This window comes from Staurois parvus, unplaced genomic scaffold, assembly GCF_062004578.1.
Source record: "Staurois parvus isolate SC_StPar_1 unplaced genomic scaffold, SC_StPar_1.0 ptg003040l, whole genome shotgun sequence".
Taxonomy (NCBI): domain Eukaryota; kingdom Metazoa; phylum Chordata; class Amphibia; order Anura; family Ranidae; genus Staurois; species Staurois parvus.
In genome coordinates, this window is record NW_028320836.1 from 39,635 (window position 1) to 60,489 (window position 20,855).

Genomic DNA, 20,855 nt, shown 5'->3' on the forward strand with positions numbered 1-20,855 from the left:
GACTCTAAACGTGGCATGGTTGTTGGTCTGAGGATTTCACAAACTGCTGATCTCCTGGGATTTTCTCCACCAACCATCTCTAGGGTTACAGAGAATGGTCTGAAAAAGAGAAAATATCCAGTGAGCGGCAGTTGTGTGGAGGAAAATGCCTTGTTGGGGTCAGGGGTCAGAGAAGAATGGGCAGACTGGTTCCAGATGATAGAAAGGCAACAGGAACTCCAATAACCCCTCGTTACACCCAAGGTCTGCAGAATACCATCTCTGAACACACAACACATCCAACCTTGAAGCAGATGGGCTACAGCAGCAGAAGACCACACCGGGTGCCACTCCTGTCAGCAGAAGCCCACACCGGGTGCCAGTCAGCTAAGAACAGGAAACGGAGGCTACAATTCGCACAGGATCACCAACATTGGATGATAGAAGATTAGAAAACCATTGCCTGGTCTGATGAGTCTGGATTTCAGATGGTAGGATCAGAATTTGGCGTAAACAACATGAAAGCATGGATCCATCCTGCCTTGTATCAATGGTTCAGGCTGGTGGTGGTGGTGTCATGGTGTGGGGGATCCATCCTGCCTTGTATCAATGGTTCAGGCTGGTGGTGGTGGTGTCATGGTGTGGGGGATCCATCCTGCCTTGTATCAATGGTTCAGGCTGGTGGTGGTGTCATGGTGTGGGGGATCCATCCTGCCTTGTATCAATGGTTCAGGCTGGTGGTGTCATGGTGTTGGGGGAGATTTTTTTGGCACACTTTAGGCCCCTTTTATTATTACAAAAGTAGCTCCTTACTATTTATTATTTATTTATTTATTTGAATAGATTGATGATAATAATAAAAAAGGCCGGACCTCAAAAACGCTTTAAAATTTCTGTACAAAAACACGCAAAAGTACAAAAAATGCCCCAAAAAACACTCAAAAACGCAACGCTGCGGTGTGAATGCCGCCGTGGAGGGCGACCGTGCGAGATGTTCTCTGGAATACGAGGATAATAAAGTGCGGTGCTGTGTGTGGGACGGTGGATGGTTCCAATGTCATGGAAGATATTCCGTCACACCTTTATCAGTCACCACATTCACACGGAACACGGATCACATGATCAAACTTTCTGCCACGGTGACAATGGTCACGGGGTGAATAGTGGGTGAATCTCCCCAGCGGGGGACACAGACACAAGTTTGGACTTTTCCTTCATGGTGGGAGGATTGTAAGGTGTGTCCAGTCCTCCAGGATCAGCAGAGGGGGGAGGGGGCTGGAATTTCGGGAATTCGCCCAGGATTAACCCCGTCCTCACCGACACAGCTCCACCTAGCTCCTGTCCAGAGCGACTCCTGGGAGAGGGAGGGGGGAGGGCAGGCAGTGAGGCCTGTATGAGGATCCTGTACAGACCAGCCCAGGAATGTTACTGCTGGAAACGTCAGAGGAGAGCAAAACCAGGGACTGAACCACTGACACCAGGGACTGCACCACTGACACCAGGGACTGCACCACTGACACCAGGGACTGCACCACTGAAACCAGGGACTGCACCACTGACACCAGGGACTTCCTCATCCAGACTTCCTCACCAGGATCTATTCAAACTTTTCCCCTTCCTGAGCCATGACTGCTGGATGTTGTTCTTCTCCAACTCCACACCGAAGGATAGGATCCTGATCTGAGCTGTGCGGAATCTAGAGGCTTCTCCCAGGATACTCTGCAGGATCCAGCAGCACCTCTCTTAGCATGATGTGTGGGATCTACTAACCACTATTTGGATCTTCTTCTGGACCTGGTGATCTCATGAGGATCTTCTGTTGGATCTAGTGACTGCTCTTTGGATCTCCCGTTGGACCTAGTGACCTCTCTTAAGATCTTCTGTTAGACCTTCTGACCTCTCTTAGGAGCTCCTGTTAGACCTTCTGACCTCTCTTAGGAACTGCTGTTGGACCTTTTGACCTCTTTTAGGATCCCCTGTTGGACCTGTGATCTCTTGTAGGATCTCCTGTCAGACCTAGTGACCTCTCTTAGGATCTCCTGTTGGACCTGTGATCTCTTTTAGGATCTCCTGTCAGACCTAACGACCTCTCTTAGGATCTCCTGTTGGACCTGTGATCTCTTTTAGGATCTCCTGTCGGACCTAGTGACCTCTCTCAAGATCTCCTGTTGGACCTGTGATCTCTTTTAGGATCGCCTGTTGGACCTATTGACCTCTATTAGGATCTCCTATTAGACCTAGTGACCTCTTTTCAGATCTCCTGTCGGACCTGTGACCTCTCTTAGGATTTCCTGTTGGACCTGTGACATCTCTTAGGATCTGCTGTCAGACCTAGTGACCTCTTTTAGGATCTCCTGTCAGACCTAGTGACCTCTCTTAGGATCTCCTGTTAGACGTAGTGACATCTCGTAGGATGTGTGGTATCTAGTGACCTCTCTTAGGATTTCCTGTCGGACTTAGTGACCTCTCTTAGGATTTCCTGTCGGACCTAGTGACCTCTCTTAGGATCTCCTGTTAGACGTAGTGACATCTTGTAGGATGTGTGGTATCTAGTGACCTCTCTTAGGATCTCCTGTCGGACTTAGTGACCTCTCTTCGGATCTCCTGTTGGACTTAGTGACCTCTCTTAGGATTTCCTGTCGGACTTAGTGACCTCTCTTAGGATTTCCTGTCGGACTTAGTGACCTCTCTTAGGATTTCCTGTCGGACCTAGTGACCTCTCTTAGGATCTCCTGTTAGACGTAGTGACATCTCGTAGGATGTGTGGTATCTAGTGACCTCTCTTAGGATCTCCTGTCAGACCTAGTGACCTCTCTTAGGATCTCCTGTCAGACCTAGTGACCTCTCTTAGGATCTCCTCTCGGACCTAGTGACCTCTCTTAGGATCTCCTGTTGGACGTAGTGACATCTCCTAGGATGTGTGGTATCTAGTGATCTCCCTTGGCATCTTCTGCTGGATTTGGTGACCTCTCTTAGGGTTTCATGATCTCTCTGAGGATCTTGTGCTGAGATCTAGTTGACTTTTCTGTTCTACCATTTCATTCTTGTTCGGCACCTGGGAAAGTATCTGTCCTCCACCCCAGATAGAAGATTTTGGATCTCTGGCCTTGTTGCCTTTTTCTGGGAAATTTTACAGAATTTTGACTGATGAGATGGCGAAGTCCGGCGCTCTGGACGAGATTTCGGCGGAGCTTCGGGCACACTGCCCACAATGCCAGGAGATGTTCTCAGACCCCCGGGTGCTGCCCTGCCTGCATACCCTCTGCATGGACTGCCTGAGCAGGCTGGATCCCTTCACCACGTTGGAGAGGGGGCAGAAACAGAGGTGCCTCCTGTGCCCGGTGTGCGATTCAGAGGTCGCACTGCCAGCGGGGGGCGTACAAGGTTTCTTACCCGACATGCTGGCGCAGACGGAGGTGCTGCGGGAACGGCTGAGGAGCGGAGGCCACCAGGTGCCATGTGACCTGTGCGTGGATGGGAAGGGCGAGAGGCGCTGCCAGGAGTGCAAGATCAACATGTGCGAGTTCTGCTGCCAGGCGCACAGGTGAGCGGGAAAGGGGAGCGCATGGGCGCATCAGCCGCAGGAACCAATCAGATGACAGCTTTCTGTAGCTAAATAACTGTTTGCCTTGGTGAGGTGCAAGTCCCAGCAGAACCTTTTCTTCTAGATTTGGTTGGAGTGGAGAAGGAACCCAACAATGAAACGATTCCAGGTCCTCCATCCTTCCCTGACTCTATTCAAAGTAAAATGTTTCTGGCTGATGTTGGAGAACTCCTCCCACTTCCTGTCTGGTAAAATGTAGTCACTGGGATGGTCACTGAAGGGAAATCTCTCTAACGGAGCCCCCGGTTCCAGTAGGACCTGACGGGTTCCACCGCTTCCCCACTACTCCCAAAGAAGAGTTTAGGGTGGACATACCCTTGAAGCAGGGGCAGACTGAAAACTCATGGGGCCTCCGGGCAATAGGGGATCATGGGGCCCCTGTGTCCTTGCCCAAACTCAAAAAAGCCTATGGAAAAGGTACCAGGGGCATCTCATGGGGTCCCCTACTGACCCCGGGCCCTCGGGCAGTGCCCGAGTTTCCAAATGGTCAGTCCGCCCCTGCCTTGAAGTATGGTGATAGAAGAAAACACTTCATGCAGGAGAGGAGGAGGAACATTACATATATATGCAGGGATTTGTCAGGGGGAACATGTTGGAATGTGGGGGAATGTGAGGGAACGTGGGGGAATGTGGAGGAACGTGGGGGAATGTGGAGGAACGTGGAGGAACATGTTGGAATGGGGGGAATGTGGGGGAACGTAGATCTGCCACCTCCAGCACTGAATTTATGTAATGGAGGGGGGTGCTGGTTCTATTGTTGCTGGCTGCTGGGAAAGCTATTGATGCCAAGGGGGGATTTTGTTGCTGGGGGTTCTATTGTTGCTGAAAAGGATCTACTGTTGACGGAGGGGGTCTAATGTTGCTGGCTGCTGGAGAGTCAATCGATGATGGCTGCTGAAGAGAGGTGGGGGATGTCGGGGGGAGTTTTCAGTATGTAGGCCGGGTGGTGCAGGCTCCCTCTGTCTATAGATAGCTCAGGAGGTGGACACCTTGAGGTGGGGGACATCGGGGTGGAGGGGTTTTTGGGGTGCAGATTCCCTCTGTCTATGGATACCTCAGGAGGTGGACATATTGAGGTGGGGGACATCGGGGTGGGGGGGGGGGTGCAGGCCGGGCGGTGCAGGTTCCCTCTGTCTATAGATAGCTCAGGAGGTGGGGGACACGTGATATCCGTCCCCCCCAGAGGGCGCTGTGTGCAGGACGCAGGGTGCAGTGCATGAAAGGGAGCGCACGTCTTGGATGGGTACAGGGCAGAACTGATTGTAGGAGACGGCACCACTGACCAGTAAGGAAGGTTGGAAGAAAATAATAATATAATTTTCAATGTAAACGGATCCAACTTATTTAGTATCAATAATGCAAAGTGTAGGGGTCAGTAGTATGTGATGCAGAGTTCAGGGGTCAGTAGTATGTAATGCAGAGTTCAGGGGTCAGTAGTATGTGATGCAGAGTTCAGGGGTCAGTAGTATGTAATGCAGAGTTCAGGGGTCAGTAGTATGTTATGCAGAGTTCAGAGGTCAGTAGTATGTGATGCAGAGTTCAGGGGTCAGTAGTAAGTGATGCAGAGTTCAGGGGTCAGAAGTATGTTATGCAGAGTTCAGGGGTCAGAAGTATGTTATGCAGAGTTCAGGGGTCAGAAGTATGTTATGCAGAGTTCAGGGGTCAGTAGTATGTGATGCAGAGTTCAGGGGTCAGTAGTAAGTGATGCAGAGTTCAGAGGTCAGTAGTATGTGATGCAGAGTTCAGGGGTCAGTAGTATGTGATGCAGAGTTCAGGGGTCAGTAGTATGTGATGCAGAGTTCAGGGGTCAGTAGTATGTGATGCAGAGTTCAGGGGTCAGTAGTATGTGATGCAGAGTTCAGGGGTCAGTAGTATGTGATGCAGAGTTCAGGGGTCAGTAGTATGTGATGCAGAGTTCAGGGGTCAGTAGTATGTGATGCAGAGTTCAGGGGTCAGTAGTATGTGATGCAGAGTTCAGGGGTCAGTAGTATGTAATGCAGAGTTCAGGGGTCAGTAGTATGTAATGCAGAGCTCAGGGGTCAGTAGTATGTGATGCAGAGTTCAGGGGTCAGTAGTATGTAATGCAGAGTTCAAGGGGTCAGTAGTATGTGATGCAGAGTTCAGGGGTCAGTAGTATGTGATGCAGAGTTCAGGGGTCAGTAGTATGTAATGCAGAGTTCAGGGGTCAGTAGTATGTAATGCAGAGTTCAGGGGTCAGTAGTATGTAATGCAGAGCTCAGGGGTCAGTAGTATGTAATGCAGAGTTCAGGGGTCAGTAGTATGTAATGCAGAGTTCAGGGGTCAGGAGTATGTGATGCAGAGCTCAGGGGTCAGGAGTATGTGATGCAGAGCTCAGGGGTCAGTAGTAAGTGATGCAGAGTTCAGGGGTCAGGAGTATGTGATGCAGAGCTCAGGGGTCAGGAGTATGTGATGCAGAGCTCAGGGGTCAGTAGTAAGTGATGCAGAGTTCAGGGGTCAGTAGTAAGTGATGCAGAGCTCAGGGGTCAGTAGTATGTGATGCAGAGTTCAGGGGTCAGTAGTATGTGATGCAGAGCTCAGGGGTCAGTAGTAAATGATGCAGAGTTCAGGGGTCAGTAGTATGTGATGCAGAGTTCAGGGGTCAGTAGTATGTGATGCAGAGTTCAGGGGTCAGTAGTATGTGATGCAGAGTTCAGGGGTCAGCAGTAAGTAATGTAGATTATGGAGGTCATTAGTAATGCAGAGTTGCAGCATCTCGCTCCATTCAATGCGCTCCAACTCTCTCCCTGTGCTTTAGAAGCTGCAGCCAGTCAGATCGATGTATCTATAAATGTTGCTCCTAATTACAAAAATATATCGTGTAAAATACGTGACTTCAATTAAACTATATGATCAAAATAATGTGAAGATATCAAATATTTAAATACACATAAATGAACGTAATGAAAAACAAAATAATAGTCCAATGTTGGTGATGAAAACATAATATAGTGACTTTGCGTGAATCCTTCGATCCGTTTAGATGTGCGCTCACCTCCTTCTGTGCCTAATGGATAGGCTGATTGCACTTTTGGTTCACATATCCTGGAACCTGCTAAATTTGCTGCAGTATAGGATGGATGTTGGGTACCTCTTGCAGACACCACAATGCTTTCCTCTTTTTTTTAATATAGCGCTGGATATCCCTGCAGAGATTTCTCCCTCCTTCAGCTGCTGAAGATCCCCTGCTCACTCCTGCTTAAACGTTCCTTTGGTCCAATCACCACCCCCTGATGAAGCCACGTGACCTATGGCGGGGACCTATCAGTGGGGAAAAAAACAATGCCCCATTTTTGGTGTCATTGGGAGGAATTGTACCCCATGATTGGTTTCAGTGGGCCCCATTTTTGGTGTCATTGGGAGGAATTGTGCCCCATCATTGGTTTCAGTGGGCCCCATTTTTGGTGTCATTGGGAGGAATTGTGCCCCATCATTGGTTTTAGTGGGCCCCATTTTTGGTGTCATTGGGAGGAATTGTGCCCCATCATTGGTTTCAGTGGGCCCCATTTTTGGTGTCATTGGGAGGAATTGTGCCCCATCATTGGTTTTAGTGGGCCCCATTTTTGGTGTCATTGGGAGGAATTGTGCCCCATCATTGGTTTCAGTGGGCCCCATTTTTGGTGTCATTGGGAGGAATTGTGCCCCATCATTGGTTTCAGTGGGCCCCATTTTTGGTGTCATTGGGAGGAATTGTGCCCCATCATTGGTTTCAGTGGGCCCCATTTTTGGTGTCATTGGGAGGAATTGTGCTTCATTGTTGGTATCTATTGATGCAATAGTGCCCCAAGGGCCAGATAAAGTCAACCAAAGGGCCGCGTCTGGCCCCCGGGCCGCAGTTTGGAGACCACTGGTCTAGTCTTTTGCAAGCAAATAGCCTGTCTAGCTCCACCCACTCCTCCAGAAAAACACCCATCAAGGCATTGTAACATCAGCATAGTCCCCCCCCCCCAACAGCCATCCCACTGCTTGCACCAGGGCCAAGGGCTGTTGAGAAGAATACTGCGGCCGGGTGCTATGATGCTATGTACAGCCCCTGCCGGCCCCTCCCACTAGTCATGATCTGCCTATTTGCTTTGAGGAGTACAGAGACCCAGTGATGACATCACTGGGATGACAAAGTATGTAATTAAAACATTATTGTCTTGATGGGGGGGGGGGGGCATTTTCTGACCCGAAGCAGCAATTGGACACCAATAGGGGGGATGAGGTGAGTACCAGGAAGGGTGTGTCTGTACACTGCGGGGTGTCGGTGGGTGTGGTGGTCTCTGTGCGGCACGTGAGGACGTCACCCCGGCTACACGGAATACACACTTCCCCATTTCTCATCCGCATACTTCTGCTTCATTATAAACAACACGACGATTAACTTCTTACCAACCGGAAATATTACAAAACTGTAACTTTGTAACAAAACTACACAGTGAACGGAATTACCGGGAAGGATACATTTTTATTTGCATCATTTTTTACAGCAACAAAACATATTCCCATCATTGTAGGAATATTGGAGGACAAACGTGTTTTTTAAAATTGTATTTTGCACAGCAGCCATCTTTCTTCACTGATTGAGGTGTCTCTGGCCTGGAACAAGCATGCGTGCAGTGAAGGTGACTGGATACCCACGCTTGTTCTGGTCGGTGAGGGTTGAACGGTGGAAGGACATTAATGATCATTTTATCTTTCCTCCACACAGGCGGCAGAAGAGAACAGCGGCTCATTGCTTGTTGCTCCTCAGGGACCTTCCTCCCGGCTCCTCGCTCTCTCCGGCTCCGTACTGTTCTCTCCATCCATTGGAGGAGCTGGGATTATTCTGTGAGGCCTGTGCGGTTCCCTCGTGCCGGGACTGCGCTCTCCTCAAGCACCATGGACATGAGCTGCGCCCCGTGGTGGAGGTGGCGGTGAAGCACAAGGAGCAGCTCCGAGGAGCCGTAATAAAGTCGGATCCACAGCTGGAGGACCTGGAGAAGACTCTGCATGCTGTATACAGGGTGGGGGAGGACCTGAGGCAGAGGGCAGATATTCTGAGGAAGGAGGTAGAGGTCTTCACTGAGGGGTATATAAAGGCGGTCCAAGAGCACAAACTCCGCCTCCTGCGTGACCTCGATGAGGAAGTTCATCGGAAGGAGCAGGCCTTGAACCTTCAGAAAGCTCGGGTCCATCAGCAACTCTCAGACCTCCGTACTGCCACCACCTTCACCAGGGGCCTCCTGCACTGCGGGCCCGACCACCATATTGTGCGTGCCAAGGTCCTGGCCCTGAGCCGCCTCCAAGATCTCAGCCATGGGGACCGCAGCAAAGCGGAACAGGTGGAGCCCGTCAGTATCCAATTCAGTCCGCTGGAACAGGCGGGGCCGTGCCGAGGATACCAGGTGTACGGTGCGGTGCAGAGAGGGGGGGTCGACCCCGAGAGGTGCGAGGTCAAAGGGCAAGGTGAGATTTCAGAGCTGAAGTGTGGAAAAGGGAAGCGAGTTATCAACCAATCGGATTCTGGGCTTAAAGCCAATCGAAGCCTTAAAACGTTTTGGTATTTCTTTATAGTCCTGTCCCCGGGCGTGGCAGGATTGATGGCCGATTTGTGCATGGAAGTGCCTTAAAATACCTGTTACCATTGGTGGGAATGATGTTTCCTGCCCTCCTACTCCGATGCTCTGTGTTGGCAGAGCTGAGTAACAGCCACACCCCTCATCGCAGCCACACCCCTCATCGCAGCCACACCCCTAATCACAGCCACACAACTCAGAGCAATGTTCTTGTATAGCAGAGAAGAGTGGGGGGAGGGTATGTCTACATAATAACATATACATTGTGTGTAGACCTCACCCCCGTAAGGGGTCCACTGTTTTGGTCCCAAGGTTCCTTCCCCAGTCAGTGTACAAGTAGCCAGGCACAGCCGCAGTCACTCTTCTGGCTCAGGGGTGTCCTTTAATGCTTTATTAAACTTGAACCTGGATGGGTGCCGGGTAAATGTGAGATGCTCCTGTAGGGCAAAGTAACTACTTGAGGACTCTCTCATAACTTCCTAGCACAGTCCTTGCAGTGGCAATGGATGGACGGAACTACACGGGGGCACCACAGGAAACGTCCAGCTTTGAGCTCAGGCTGACACTGATTCTAGAGGGATAACAGTCCCTGGGGTCTCTCGCACTGGTCTGTACAGACGAATGTTCTTAGATATTTGGATTCCAATATCAGCCAGACATGCCTCCCGTGAACTCTCCAAACCAGATCTCCAAAAGAAACCCCTCGATTGACTCCAGCAAAATTCAGTAGAATAGGCCCCCCGGCTAACCCAGCTGGGACCTCGATGAACAGAAAAGCACAGCTGGACTATCAGTAGGGCAGCAGCCCTTCAGGCTTAGATCTCCTCCTCCTGGACAAGAACCCCCCTGCTCTAGGCCTCAAACTATTTATGTTCCTTCCCAGCCACCTACTGGGCACCCTCCCTCAGGGATTGGCTGGGACAATATAAATATTCAGGCTGCCTATTAGACTCTCCCAGCCCACTACATTCCAGAACCCTCCAGAAGGCGGGGGGGAAGCAGTCAAATATTCAACCACTGAGGCACAGAACAGCCCAAAATAATCACGAGATGCTCAACTGATTACAGTAGAGATAAAAGAACTACATTTACATAGCCTAACTAGCAGCCTAACTAGGAGGACAACATGGACAAGGAGCACTGGGTCCTCCTTGGTGAACCTTCTCAGACCCCAGATGACAATCTCCTCATGTACCTGGCTGTCCCGAGGGTGTCCCTGAGCAAGGGATTCCAAGATGTACAGATGAAGTAGTCCCATGGAGAACTAGTTGGGTATTGTGCCTGACCGCCCTTTCCCTTCTCTGGCCCAGGGGGGGTAAAAGTACTCACACCTTCCTGTCCCGTAGCTTAATGGGTTGCAGCTTCTTTCAGGCCTTACACTGGGCTGGCTCCTTCCCGGCTGACAGGCTATCTTTAGACTGCGGGACAGTGGAGGTCCTTCTGTCCAGCTTCAGCCTGTAGGTAGCCCCCCCTCTGCTGGGACTCCCCTCTCAGGCTCCACGCCACCAGCACCATCCTTCGCGCCATCTTCCACCTGACTCTGCTGTTTAGGCTCTCTCATATTTAAGGGCTGTCCTCACCACCATGCCAGGCCTCCTACCTGGGGATTACCCAGGTTTCCTCAAACATGCAAATTCAGGACTCCTCCCCTCTTCTATAAAGTGCCAGAGCTTTCTAGAATGGTGTGAGGGCTCCAGATGCCCTGACCTGTACAACCTCCGAGCCTAACCTGAGGTAACCTCACTGCCTCATTCCCAGGCTGACTCATCCCAGGCTTGTAGCAAGCCTGTGACTAACATACAAAAATCCTACCTAATCCAGAGGGCACTACATGTTTTTATTGAATTTTGGTATTCTTTTGACTTATATGATCCTTTTTTCACAATTAATATGTGATTCGCATTTATTTGGGGTGCTGGTGGTTTTGTATCTTCTCATCTGAATCACAGCCATTTCAAGCACGCACCAGTCGCCCAGAGGTCCAGTCCCATGAGGGGTACAGCTTCATATTTGGACATCACCCCTCACTTAGACGCAGAGATATATAATAACTTCATATTGCACCGCTCAATGTACATTATCTGTACCTCCAGGACTTCACTCCGGGTCGTTGGGCGCTCTGTGTAGCTTCACCCTCATCTCTAAGAACAAAGTGGAGGAACCACAGGAACAGCCGAGAGTCACCGTGCTACACAAAGAGTCTGGCAGGTGAGAGGACAGGGCAGCTGTATCCTGGCTATACTGACATGTACACACAACCCACCGGGATGATCACATTCCAGTTTTGGAGGTCCAGGGAGATCAGATTCCAGTTTTGGAGGTCCAGGGAGAACAGATTTCAGTATTAGAGGCTCAAGGAGATGATTCCAGTTTTGGAGGGCCAGGGAGATCAGATTTCAGTTGTGAAGGGCCAGGGAGATCAGATTCCAGTTTTGGAGGTCCAGGGAGATCAGATTCCAGTTTTGGAGGGCCAGGGAGATCAGATTCCAGTTGTGAAGGGCCAGGGAGATCAGATTCCAGTTTTGGAGGTCCAGGGAGATCAGATTTCAGTATTGGAGGTCCAGGAAGATCAGATTCCAGTTTTGGAGGTCCAGGGAGGTTAGATTCCAGTTTTGGAGGTCCAATGAGATCAGATTCCAGTTTTGGAGGTCCAGGGAGGTTAGATTCCAGTTTTGGAGGTCCAATGAGATCAGATTCCAGTTTTGGAGGTCCATCCTTAATGAGGCCATTCATTTCTTCATCAAACCTTCCATGAGGTTATGTATGAGTAGCGCTGCCCCCAGAGGAGCCGCTGAATTATTTTGTGATCTCTCTGCACACCTGAAGATGGCAGACCTCGCTCACCCAGCACTTACTGACTCACCTTGAGGTATTTGAAAGGATTTATTCGGCCAAGGGTAGCCTAACCGAGGAGAGGAAAACTCATACAAATGAGCGCAGAGAGGCCACTCCAGGTGGAAACATGTGAACAGTTAATCATGGTGTCACCACTGCTGCCTTGTTAATCATATGCATGATGAAGAGAACTGGAAAAAAAGGCGCTGTGGAAAATGCTCTCAGACAAGCACCTTAGTGGAGGTGCATCTTTATTGGGTGAGATAAAGTAGCAAGTATAATAAAATTGACCAGCCTGAAGTGGACAGTGTGACTCCAATGGACGGCCCATCCGCTCTGAGGGGAGCTGAGATCAGAGAATGCTCCTGTCGGCTTCAAAACACGTGGTGTCAGCGTACCGGCGTCCTGGGTGGTGTCACCATGGCAAACGAAGGCAGTGTCCGGTGTTGGCTTCAGCTGGGAGCATACAGTCAGGTCCATAAATATTGGGACATGGACACATCTCTAACATTCTTGGCTCTATACATCACCACAATGGATTTGAAATGAAACGAACAAGATGTGCTTTAACTGCAGACTGTCAGCTTTAATTTGAGGGTATTTACATCCAAATCAGGTGAACGATGTAGGAATTACAACAGTTTGCATATGTGCCTCCCACTTGTTAAGGGACCAAAAGTAATGGGACAGAATAATAATCATAAATCAAACTTTCACTTTTTAATACTTGGTTACAAATCCTTTGCAGTCAATGACAGCCTGAAGTGTGGAACGCATAGACATCCCCAGACGCTGGGTGTCATCCCTGGTGAGGCTCTGCCAGGCCTTTACTACAACTTTCTTCAGTTCCTGCTTGTTCTTGGGGCATTTTCCCTTCAGTTTTGTCTTCAGCAAGTGAAATGCTCAATCGGATTCAGGTCAGGTGATTGGCCATTGCAGAACATTCCACTTCTTTGGTGGCTTTTGCAGTCTGCTTTGGGTCATTGTCCATCTGCACTGTGAAGCGTCCAATGAGTTGTGAAGCATTTGGCTGAATATGAGCCGATAATATTCCCGAAACACTTCACAATTCATCCGGCTGCTTCTGTCAGCAGTCACATCATCAATAAATACAAGAGAAGCAGTTCCATTGGCAGCCATACATGCCCACGCCATGACACTACCACCACCATGATCACTGATGAGGTGGTATGCTGAGGACCATGAGCAGTTCCTTCTCCATCCTCTTCTCTTCCCATCACTCTGGTACAAGTTGATGTCGGTCTCCTCTGTCCTCAGGATGTTGTTCCAGAACTGTGAAGGCTTTTTTACATGTCGTTTGGCAAACTCTAATCTGGCCTTCCTGTGTTTGAGGCTCACCAATGGTTTCCATCTTGTGGTGAACCCTCTGTATTCACTCTGGTGAAGTCTTCTCTTGATTGGTGACTTTGACACACATACACCTACCTCCTGGAGAGTGTTCTTGATCCGGCCAACTGTTGTGAAGGGTGTTTTCTTCACCAGGGAAAGAATTCTTCGCTCATCCACCACAGTTGTTTTCCGTGGTCTTCCAGGTCTTTTGGTGTTGCTGAGCTCACCGGTGCGTTCCTTCTTTTTAAGAATGTTCCAAACAGTTGTTTTGGCCACGCCTAATGTTTTTGCTATCTCTCTGATGGGTTTGTTTTGTTTTTTCAGCCTAATGATGGCTTCACTGATAGTGACAGCTCTTTGGATCTCATCTTGAGAGTTGACAGCAACAGATTCCAAATGCAAATAGCACACTTGAAATGAACTCTGGACCTTTTATCTGCTCATTGTAATTGGGATAATGAGGGAATAACACACACCTGGCCATGGAACAGCTGAGAAGCCAATTGTCCCATTACTTTTGGTCCCTTAACAAGTGGGAGGCACATATGCAAACTGTTGTAATTCCTACACCGTTCACCTGATTTGGATGTAAATACCCTCAAATTAAAGCTGACAATCTGTAGTTAAAGCACATCTTGTTCGTTTCATTTCAAATCCATTGTGGTGGTGTATAGAGGCAAAAATGTTAGAATTGTGTTGATGTCCCAATATTTATGGACCTGACTGTATGTGGGGTTACCAAGACGACATGTTTCGCGCAGTTGCGCTTTGTCAAGTCTCTGGTAACCCTGGCCGGCGGCCATTATATAGAAGACCATTAAAGGGAAGGCTGGCTGAGTGTAATTAGCAGGGGATGGGGTGTCAATCAGAGCGGACGGCTCGTCCTGAAGCAATGCTGAATACAAATTTAAAGGTACAGATTGCAAATTATAAAAAAATGATATGTATAAAAACCATAGCATTGGAAAGCATGATATACTTTCATCTTTAGTAGAATAAAGGTAATACAATAACAAAAAAAAAAAAACGTTATAAACTGACGAATATGGTAGCTGTTGCCCTGGGAGTCCAAAAACTGTGATCTGCCATGGGTGATGGACTGACAGGTGAGACAACCTCTTTTGTTGCATCTGTAGATACCAATTCTGTCGTCAAATACCTTTGATACAGTCATTTTCATATGCCAAGCATTCACTTCTCCCTACTCCCTTCCTTGCCCATATACCCATAATTACCTCACTGTAAACGCAATTTTTGACATAGCTTCCATGAACCAGCGATGTCATTTTTAACTTGTGTGTTTTTTTGTTTTTTTTTTGTTATTGTATTACCTTTATTCTACTAAAGATGAAAGTATATCATGCTTTCCAATGCTATTGTTTTTATACATATCATTTTTTTATAATTTGCAATCTGTACCTTTAAATTTGTATTCAGCATTGCTTCAGGACGAGCCGTCCGCTCTGATTGACACCCCATCCCCTGCTAATTACACTCAGCCAGCCTTCCCTCTAATGGTCTTCTATATAATGGCCGCCGGCCAGGGTTACCAGAGACTTGACAAAGCGCAACTGCGCGAAACATGTCGTCTTGGTAACCCCACATATGCTCCCAGCTGAAGCCAACACCGGACACTGCCTTCGTTTGCCATGGTGACACCACCCAGGACGCTGGTACGCTGACACCACGTGTTTTGAAGCCGACAGGAGCATTCTCTGATCTCAGCTCCCCTCAGAGCGGATGGGCCGTCCATTGGAGTCACACTGTCCACTTCAGGCTGGTCAATTTTATTATACTTGCTACTTTATCTCACCCAATAAAGATGCCCCTCCACTAAGGTGCTTGTCTGAGAGCATTTTCCACAGCGCCTTTTTTTCCAGTTCTCTTCATCATGCATATGATTAACAAGGCAGCAGTGGTGACACCATGATTAACTGTTCACATGTTTCCACCTGGAGTGGCCTCTCTGCGCTCATTTGTATGAGTTTTCCTCTCCTCGGTTAGGCTACCCTTGGCCGAATAAATCCTTTCAAATACCTCAAGGTGAGTCAGTAAGTGCTGGGTGAGCGAGGTCTGCCATCTTCAGGTGTGCAGAGAGATCACAAAATAATTCAGCGGCTCCTCTGGGGGCAGCGCTACTCATACATAACCTCATGGAAGGTTTGATGAAGAAATGAATGGCCCCATTAAGGATGGACCTCCACTAAGGTGCTTGTCTGAGAGCATTTTCCACAGCGCCTTTTTTTCCAGTTCTCTTAACCGAGGAGAGGAGAGATCTGGGGAAACTCCTGCAGTATTCTATTAGCAGTGAACTGAACTGCATTTTCCTAACAACCGTATATAAAGACGGCCCTAACTTGCTATGACACGCCCCATTTTATCCCACTGACCTGTGATTGATGAAAGGAAAAAAGAACCTGTTGGCTGGTAAAGTTGGGGCCCTTGAAGAAGACACAACAGATCCTCCCCCTACTGTTTGAACTCCACCCCCTACAATGTAGACCCTCCCCCTACTGTGAGGACCCCACCCCCTACAATGTAGACCCTCCCCCTACTGTGCGGACCCTCCCTTGTATTGTGCAGACCCCCCTTGTATTGTGCGGACCCCCCTTGTATTGTGCAGACCCCCCTTGTATTGTGCGGACCCCCCCCTTGTATTGTGCGGACCCCCCTGTCATTTTGTTCGGTTTTCTCTCTGGCAGAGCTCTCCAACCCTCCATCCAGGATAACCATGACGGAACGTACCAGATCTCCTACACCCCCACAGAGGCGGGGCATCTGTCGGTCAGCGTGTGTGTAAGAAGCCGTCACATCAAGGTAACCCAATGGTGGTCTGTGTCACGTGACCTCTGATTGCCGCCGATCGCCGATTCTAAACAAAACAGTTCTCCTCCCTGTCAGCTCCTGCTTTGTATGACTCTGCACAGCACAGCCATGCAGGGCAGTGTGAGTACAGTGAAGCACAAAGACACAGTTCCTAGTAAAACAGCACACAGTTAACCCTTTGATCACCCCAGATGTTAACCCCTTCCTGCCCCGTGTAATTACCCGCCGGCGCCCGGTGATTACCGACATTCACCGACGGGGAGGAAGACTGTTTTGTTTACTAACAGTTCTCCTCCCTGTCGGCTCGGGCGCACTGCACAGCACAGCCATCCAGAGCAGTGTGATTACAGTGAAGCACACAGATCCCGCCCCCTAGTAAAACACTCCCAGCACACAGTTTACCCTTTGATCGCCCCTCACATTAACCCCTTCCTGCACAGTGCCCTTAGTACAGTTTCAGTACTTTTTTTTTTTTTAAGCACTGATCACTGATTTGGTGTCACTGGGGATGTCAGTGACACCAAGTCAGTCAGTTCCCCCCCCCCCCAGTGTCAGAATGTCCACCGCAGTCCCGCTATAAGTTTCTGATCGCCGCCATTACTGGTACCTAATAAAAAAAAATCTCAGTATATATACCGCTATTTATAAACGTGACTTTTGCATAAACCAATTAATTTACACGTATCAGGATTTTATTTTTTAGCGAAGACACGGAGCGGGAGACATTTTGGCCAAAATTTATGATGAAATTTCATTTTAAAAAATTTTTTTTACTGGACGTGTTTCATAGCAAAAAGTCAAAAATATTGTTTTTTTCTCCAAATTGCCGGTCTTTATAGCGCAAAAATTAAAAACCGCACAGAGGATCAAACACCACCAAAAGAAAGCTCCATTCGTGGGGGGAAAAGAATGTAAATTTGCATGACCGCACAATTGTTAGTTAAAGTAACACAGCGTCGTAACGCAAAAATGGCCTGGTCGGGGGAAGGGGGTGAATCATGTGGAGGGGGAGGGGTTAACCCTAATCACCATAGAAACATAGAAGGGCGGTGGCAGAAAAAGTGGTCCATTAACTCCTTTCTCGCCAATACTTTTCTGCAGACTTTTTTTTTTTACCATTCTGTCTTTTTTTTTCATTTGTCACAAAAATGTGTAAAATAAAAAAGAAAATGTAATTTGCAAATAACTTTTCCACGCTTTGCACCCGAAACGCATCATTCTAAGAATAAAATGTATACTTTGTATTTACAATGTAACTGTTTTTTTGCTCTGTCCCATAAGGGGTAGAGAAGTAAAGAGAGCTGAAGGGGTTAATGCCTGTCACTCCTGTATTCCCCCCCAGGGATCCCCCTTTAATGTGACAGTGAGGGGCCCCCTGCGCTCCCACCCCGGCATCTACCACTGCTGTACGTTCTGCTCCAGTGGAGGGCAGAAGGACGCTCGGTGCGGATGTGGAGGCGCAATGCCAGGTGAGTGGATGAGGGGGGATCTCTGCGGTGTGTCCCCTTTTCCAGCGCCATCTGATTTCTCCTATCTCTTGTCTCTTCTCCCTAGGGGGGTATCAGGGCTGCGGACACGGCCACAAGGGTCACCCTGGACATTCCCATTGGTCATGTTGTGGGTCCATATCGGAGAAGTCGGAGTGTAGTGGTGTGAAGGACTCTGCCCCCCGAAATTTACTCAGGACTGTTGCTCTATGAGAGGAGATGTGGCACCTTCTGACTCTTGCTGGGCCCATCAGGCTGTGTTGGGAGGGAACACCGAAAATGTCATGTAGGACATCAGCTCTTCTGAAAAAGGCAATGCTGCTTGTGGTCCCCATTCCATTTGTGTGGAGAACACAGAGGACGAGCTTCTGCCTGAGTGAAGAACACGGTCCTCACTCCATTTGTGTGGTCAAAGGCAGAACACAAAGGACACAGAGAACAGGGTTCTGCCTGGATGAGGCACATGGTCCCCAATTCATTTGTGTGGTCAAAGGCAGAACACAGAGGACACAGAGGACACAGAGGACGGGGTTCTGCCTAGATGAAGTACGTGACCCCCATTCCATTTGTGTGGTCAAAGGCAGGACACAGAGGACAGGGTTTTGCCTGAGTGAAGAACACGGTCCTCACTCCATTTGTGTGGTCAAAGGCAGAACACAAAGGACACAGAGGGCAGGGTTCTGCCTGGATGAGGCACATGGTCCCCAATTAATTTGTGTGGTCAAAGGCAGGACACAGAGGACGGGGTTCTGCCTAGATGAAGAACATGACCCCCATTCCATTTGTGTGGTCAAAGGCAGGACACAGAGGACGGGGTTCTGCCTGGATGAAGCTCGTGGCCCCCACTCTATTTGTGTGGTCAAAGGCAGGACACAGAGGACAGGGTTCTGCCTGGATGAAGCTCGTGGCCCCCACTCTATTTGTGTGGTCAAAGGCAGGACACAGAGGACGGGGTTCTGCCTGGATGAAGCTCGTGGCCCCCACTCCACGTGTGTGGTCACAAACAGCCAGAGGAAACAAAAGATGGAGGTCGGCCCTTCAAGTGTTTTTTTATATTGGACCCCACTGGCACTGTGCAATCTTCCTTTTCCTGATCCATGATTGGTTCTGATATCTGGGTTGACCAATGAAACCTCTGGCCATTTTCATTCGCCATCACTATGCACCTTACTCCCAGTGCACTATGGGACATCCCAGTTAACCTTTCTTCAAATACTTTATCCATCACAGAGCGACCAATCAGAAGCCACCTTTTACTGATCTTACTTCAATAAAATGAATTGCGATTGGGAGCTGCTAGGCACCACCCCATGGTCCTCGTACTTTGTCCCTTGCATTGAGCTGTCAGTGTATGATGATGAATGAAGGAGGGGCGAGGGAGGATTTGGAGGGTCTCTCCTTTTTTTTTCTATTTCAGGAAAAGTTTTGCTGGAGGTGATTGTAGCCGTATTAGTGCATTTGTGACAGAAACAATGGAGTCCTGACGGGATACTTTTTTTATTTGCACTAACATACAATTTTGAGGACAAGCTTTTGGGGAATGTCCCCTTCTTCAGGTCCAAGCAGGACTGTACAAATACAAATCACAAAGTTTCAGCAAAATGAAAAAAAAAGAGGCTAGAGATAAGAGACCGCAAAAGCGAGGGGGGAGGGGCGGGATACTACACTCACATTATATTATATTATAGTTCTTAACCCCTCGCCTCCCGGGCACTGTCACCCCCTTCCCCCCCCCCAGGCCAATTTCCAGCTTTCAGCACTGTCGCACTTTGATTGACAATTGCGCGGTCATGCAAGATTGTACCCATATGAAATTTTTATAATTTTTTTCTCACAAATAGAGTTTTCTTTTGGTGGTATTTACTCCCCGCTGGGCGCTTTACTTTTTGCGCTATAAACAAAAAAAGTGAAAACATTTTGAAGAAAAAAAGTTTCTTTGTTGCTATTATAAAATTTTTCAAACAGGCAATTTTTCTCCTTCACTGATGTGCGTTGATGAGGCTGCACTGATGGGCACTGATAGGCGGCACTGATGGGCACTGATGGGCACTGATAGGCGGCACTGATAGGCAGCACTAATGAGATGTCACGGATAGGCGGCACTGATATGCAGCACTGATAGGCGGCACTGATGATGGGTACTGATAGACAGCACTGACTGGCATCACTGCTGGGCACTGACTGGCGGCACTGCTGGGCACTGACTGGCGGCACTGCTGGGCACTGACTGGCACAACCACTGGGCACTGACTGGCAGCACTGCTGGGTGGCACTGGTGGGTGGGCACAGGTGGGTGCTCTGCTGGGCACAGGTGGGCGGAGCTAGTGGGCGCACTGCTGGGCACAGGTGGGCGGAACTTGTGGGTGGCACTGCTGGGCACCAATCATCAGGGCACTGATGATCGGTGCCGATCCCCGCTCTAACAACTGCCAGTTCTTGGCAGTACTTTCCTCGTGATCTGACAGCGTGAGGAAAGTGCAGCCAAGAATCGGCAATTGCATTTCCTGGTGATCAGCGTGTCATTGGACACGGCTGATCACGTGGTAAAAGGCCGCTGTGATTGGCCGTTTACCACATCACGTGATCAGCTGTGTCCATAGGACACAGCGATCACGGAGATCGCCGAGTGCGCGCCAGCGCGTTCTGAGAGGACGTCATGTGACCCCCTCCCAGAACTGGCTGGCCGCAGTGCAGCCGTCATTCTGCTATCTGCGGTCGGCAAGTAGTTAAAGAAAATTTCAAATCCATTCAGGAAAGAAAAACTATTGAACTCAGAATGATAATTTTATCCGACACCAGAGATGACGGCCTGAATGTGGACCTGGGATCCCTCACTCATCATCCAATCATTATCCAACAGTTTTATGACTATTAGCTGTAGCTTGACCCCCTCTGTGAGTGTAGTATCCCCCCCCCCCGCCCCTCCCCCCTCACTTTTGCGGTCTCTTATCTCTAGCCTCTTTTTTTTTTCATCCCTTCTATTATTCTGCTGAAACTTTGTGATTTGTATTTGTACAGTCCTGCTTGGACCTGAAGAAGGGACACTCCCTGAAAGCTTGTCCTCAAAATTGTGTGTTAGTGCAAATAAAAAAAGTATCAGGAAAAGTTTTGAAAGCAAAAAACATATCCGAGGATAAAACCCGTCCATAAACTATAGAGGAAGTACAACTGTCCACCCTCCACCATGTACAATGTGGTGACGACATGAAAACAAAC

At 48.9% G+C, this 20,855-nt stretch overlaps 1 protein-coding gene across 1 annotated transcript; it reads left to right on the forward strand.

Annotated features, from left to right (window-relative positions):
- Positions 1-1,268: 1,268 nt before the first annotated feature.
- Positions 1,269-18,945, forward strand: LOC149428682 (E3 ubiquitin-protein ligase TRIM45-like). Its single transcript, XM_089667118.1, has 6 exons — positions 1,269-3,523; positions 8,295-9,031; positions 11,235-11,349; positions 16,029-16,143; positions 17,495-17,621; positions 17,707-18,945. The coding sequence occupies exons 1-6, from the start codon at positions 3,132-3,134 to the stop codon at positions 17,850-17,852; spliced, it is 1,632 nt and encodes a 543-aa protein (XP_089523244.1). The 5' UTR covers positions 1,269-3,131; the 3' UTR covers positions 17,853-18,945.
- Positions 18,946-20,855: the final 1,910 nt, after the last annotated feature.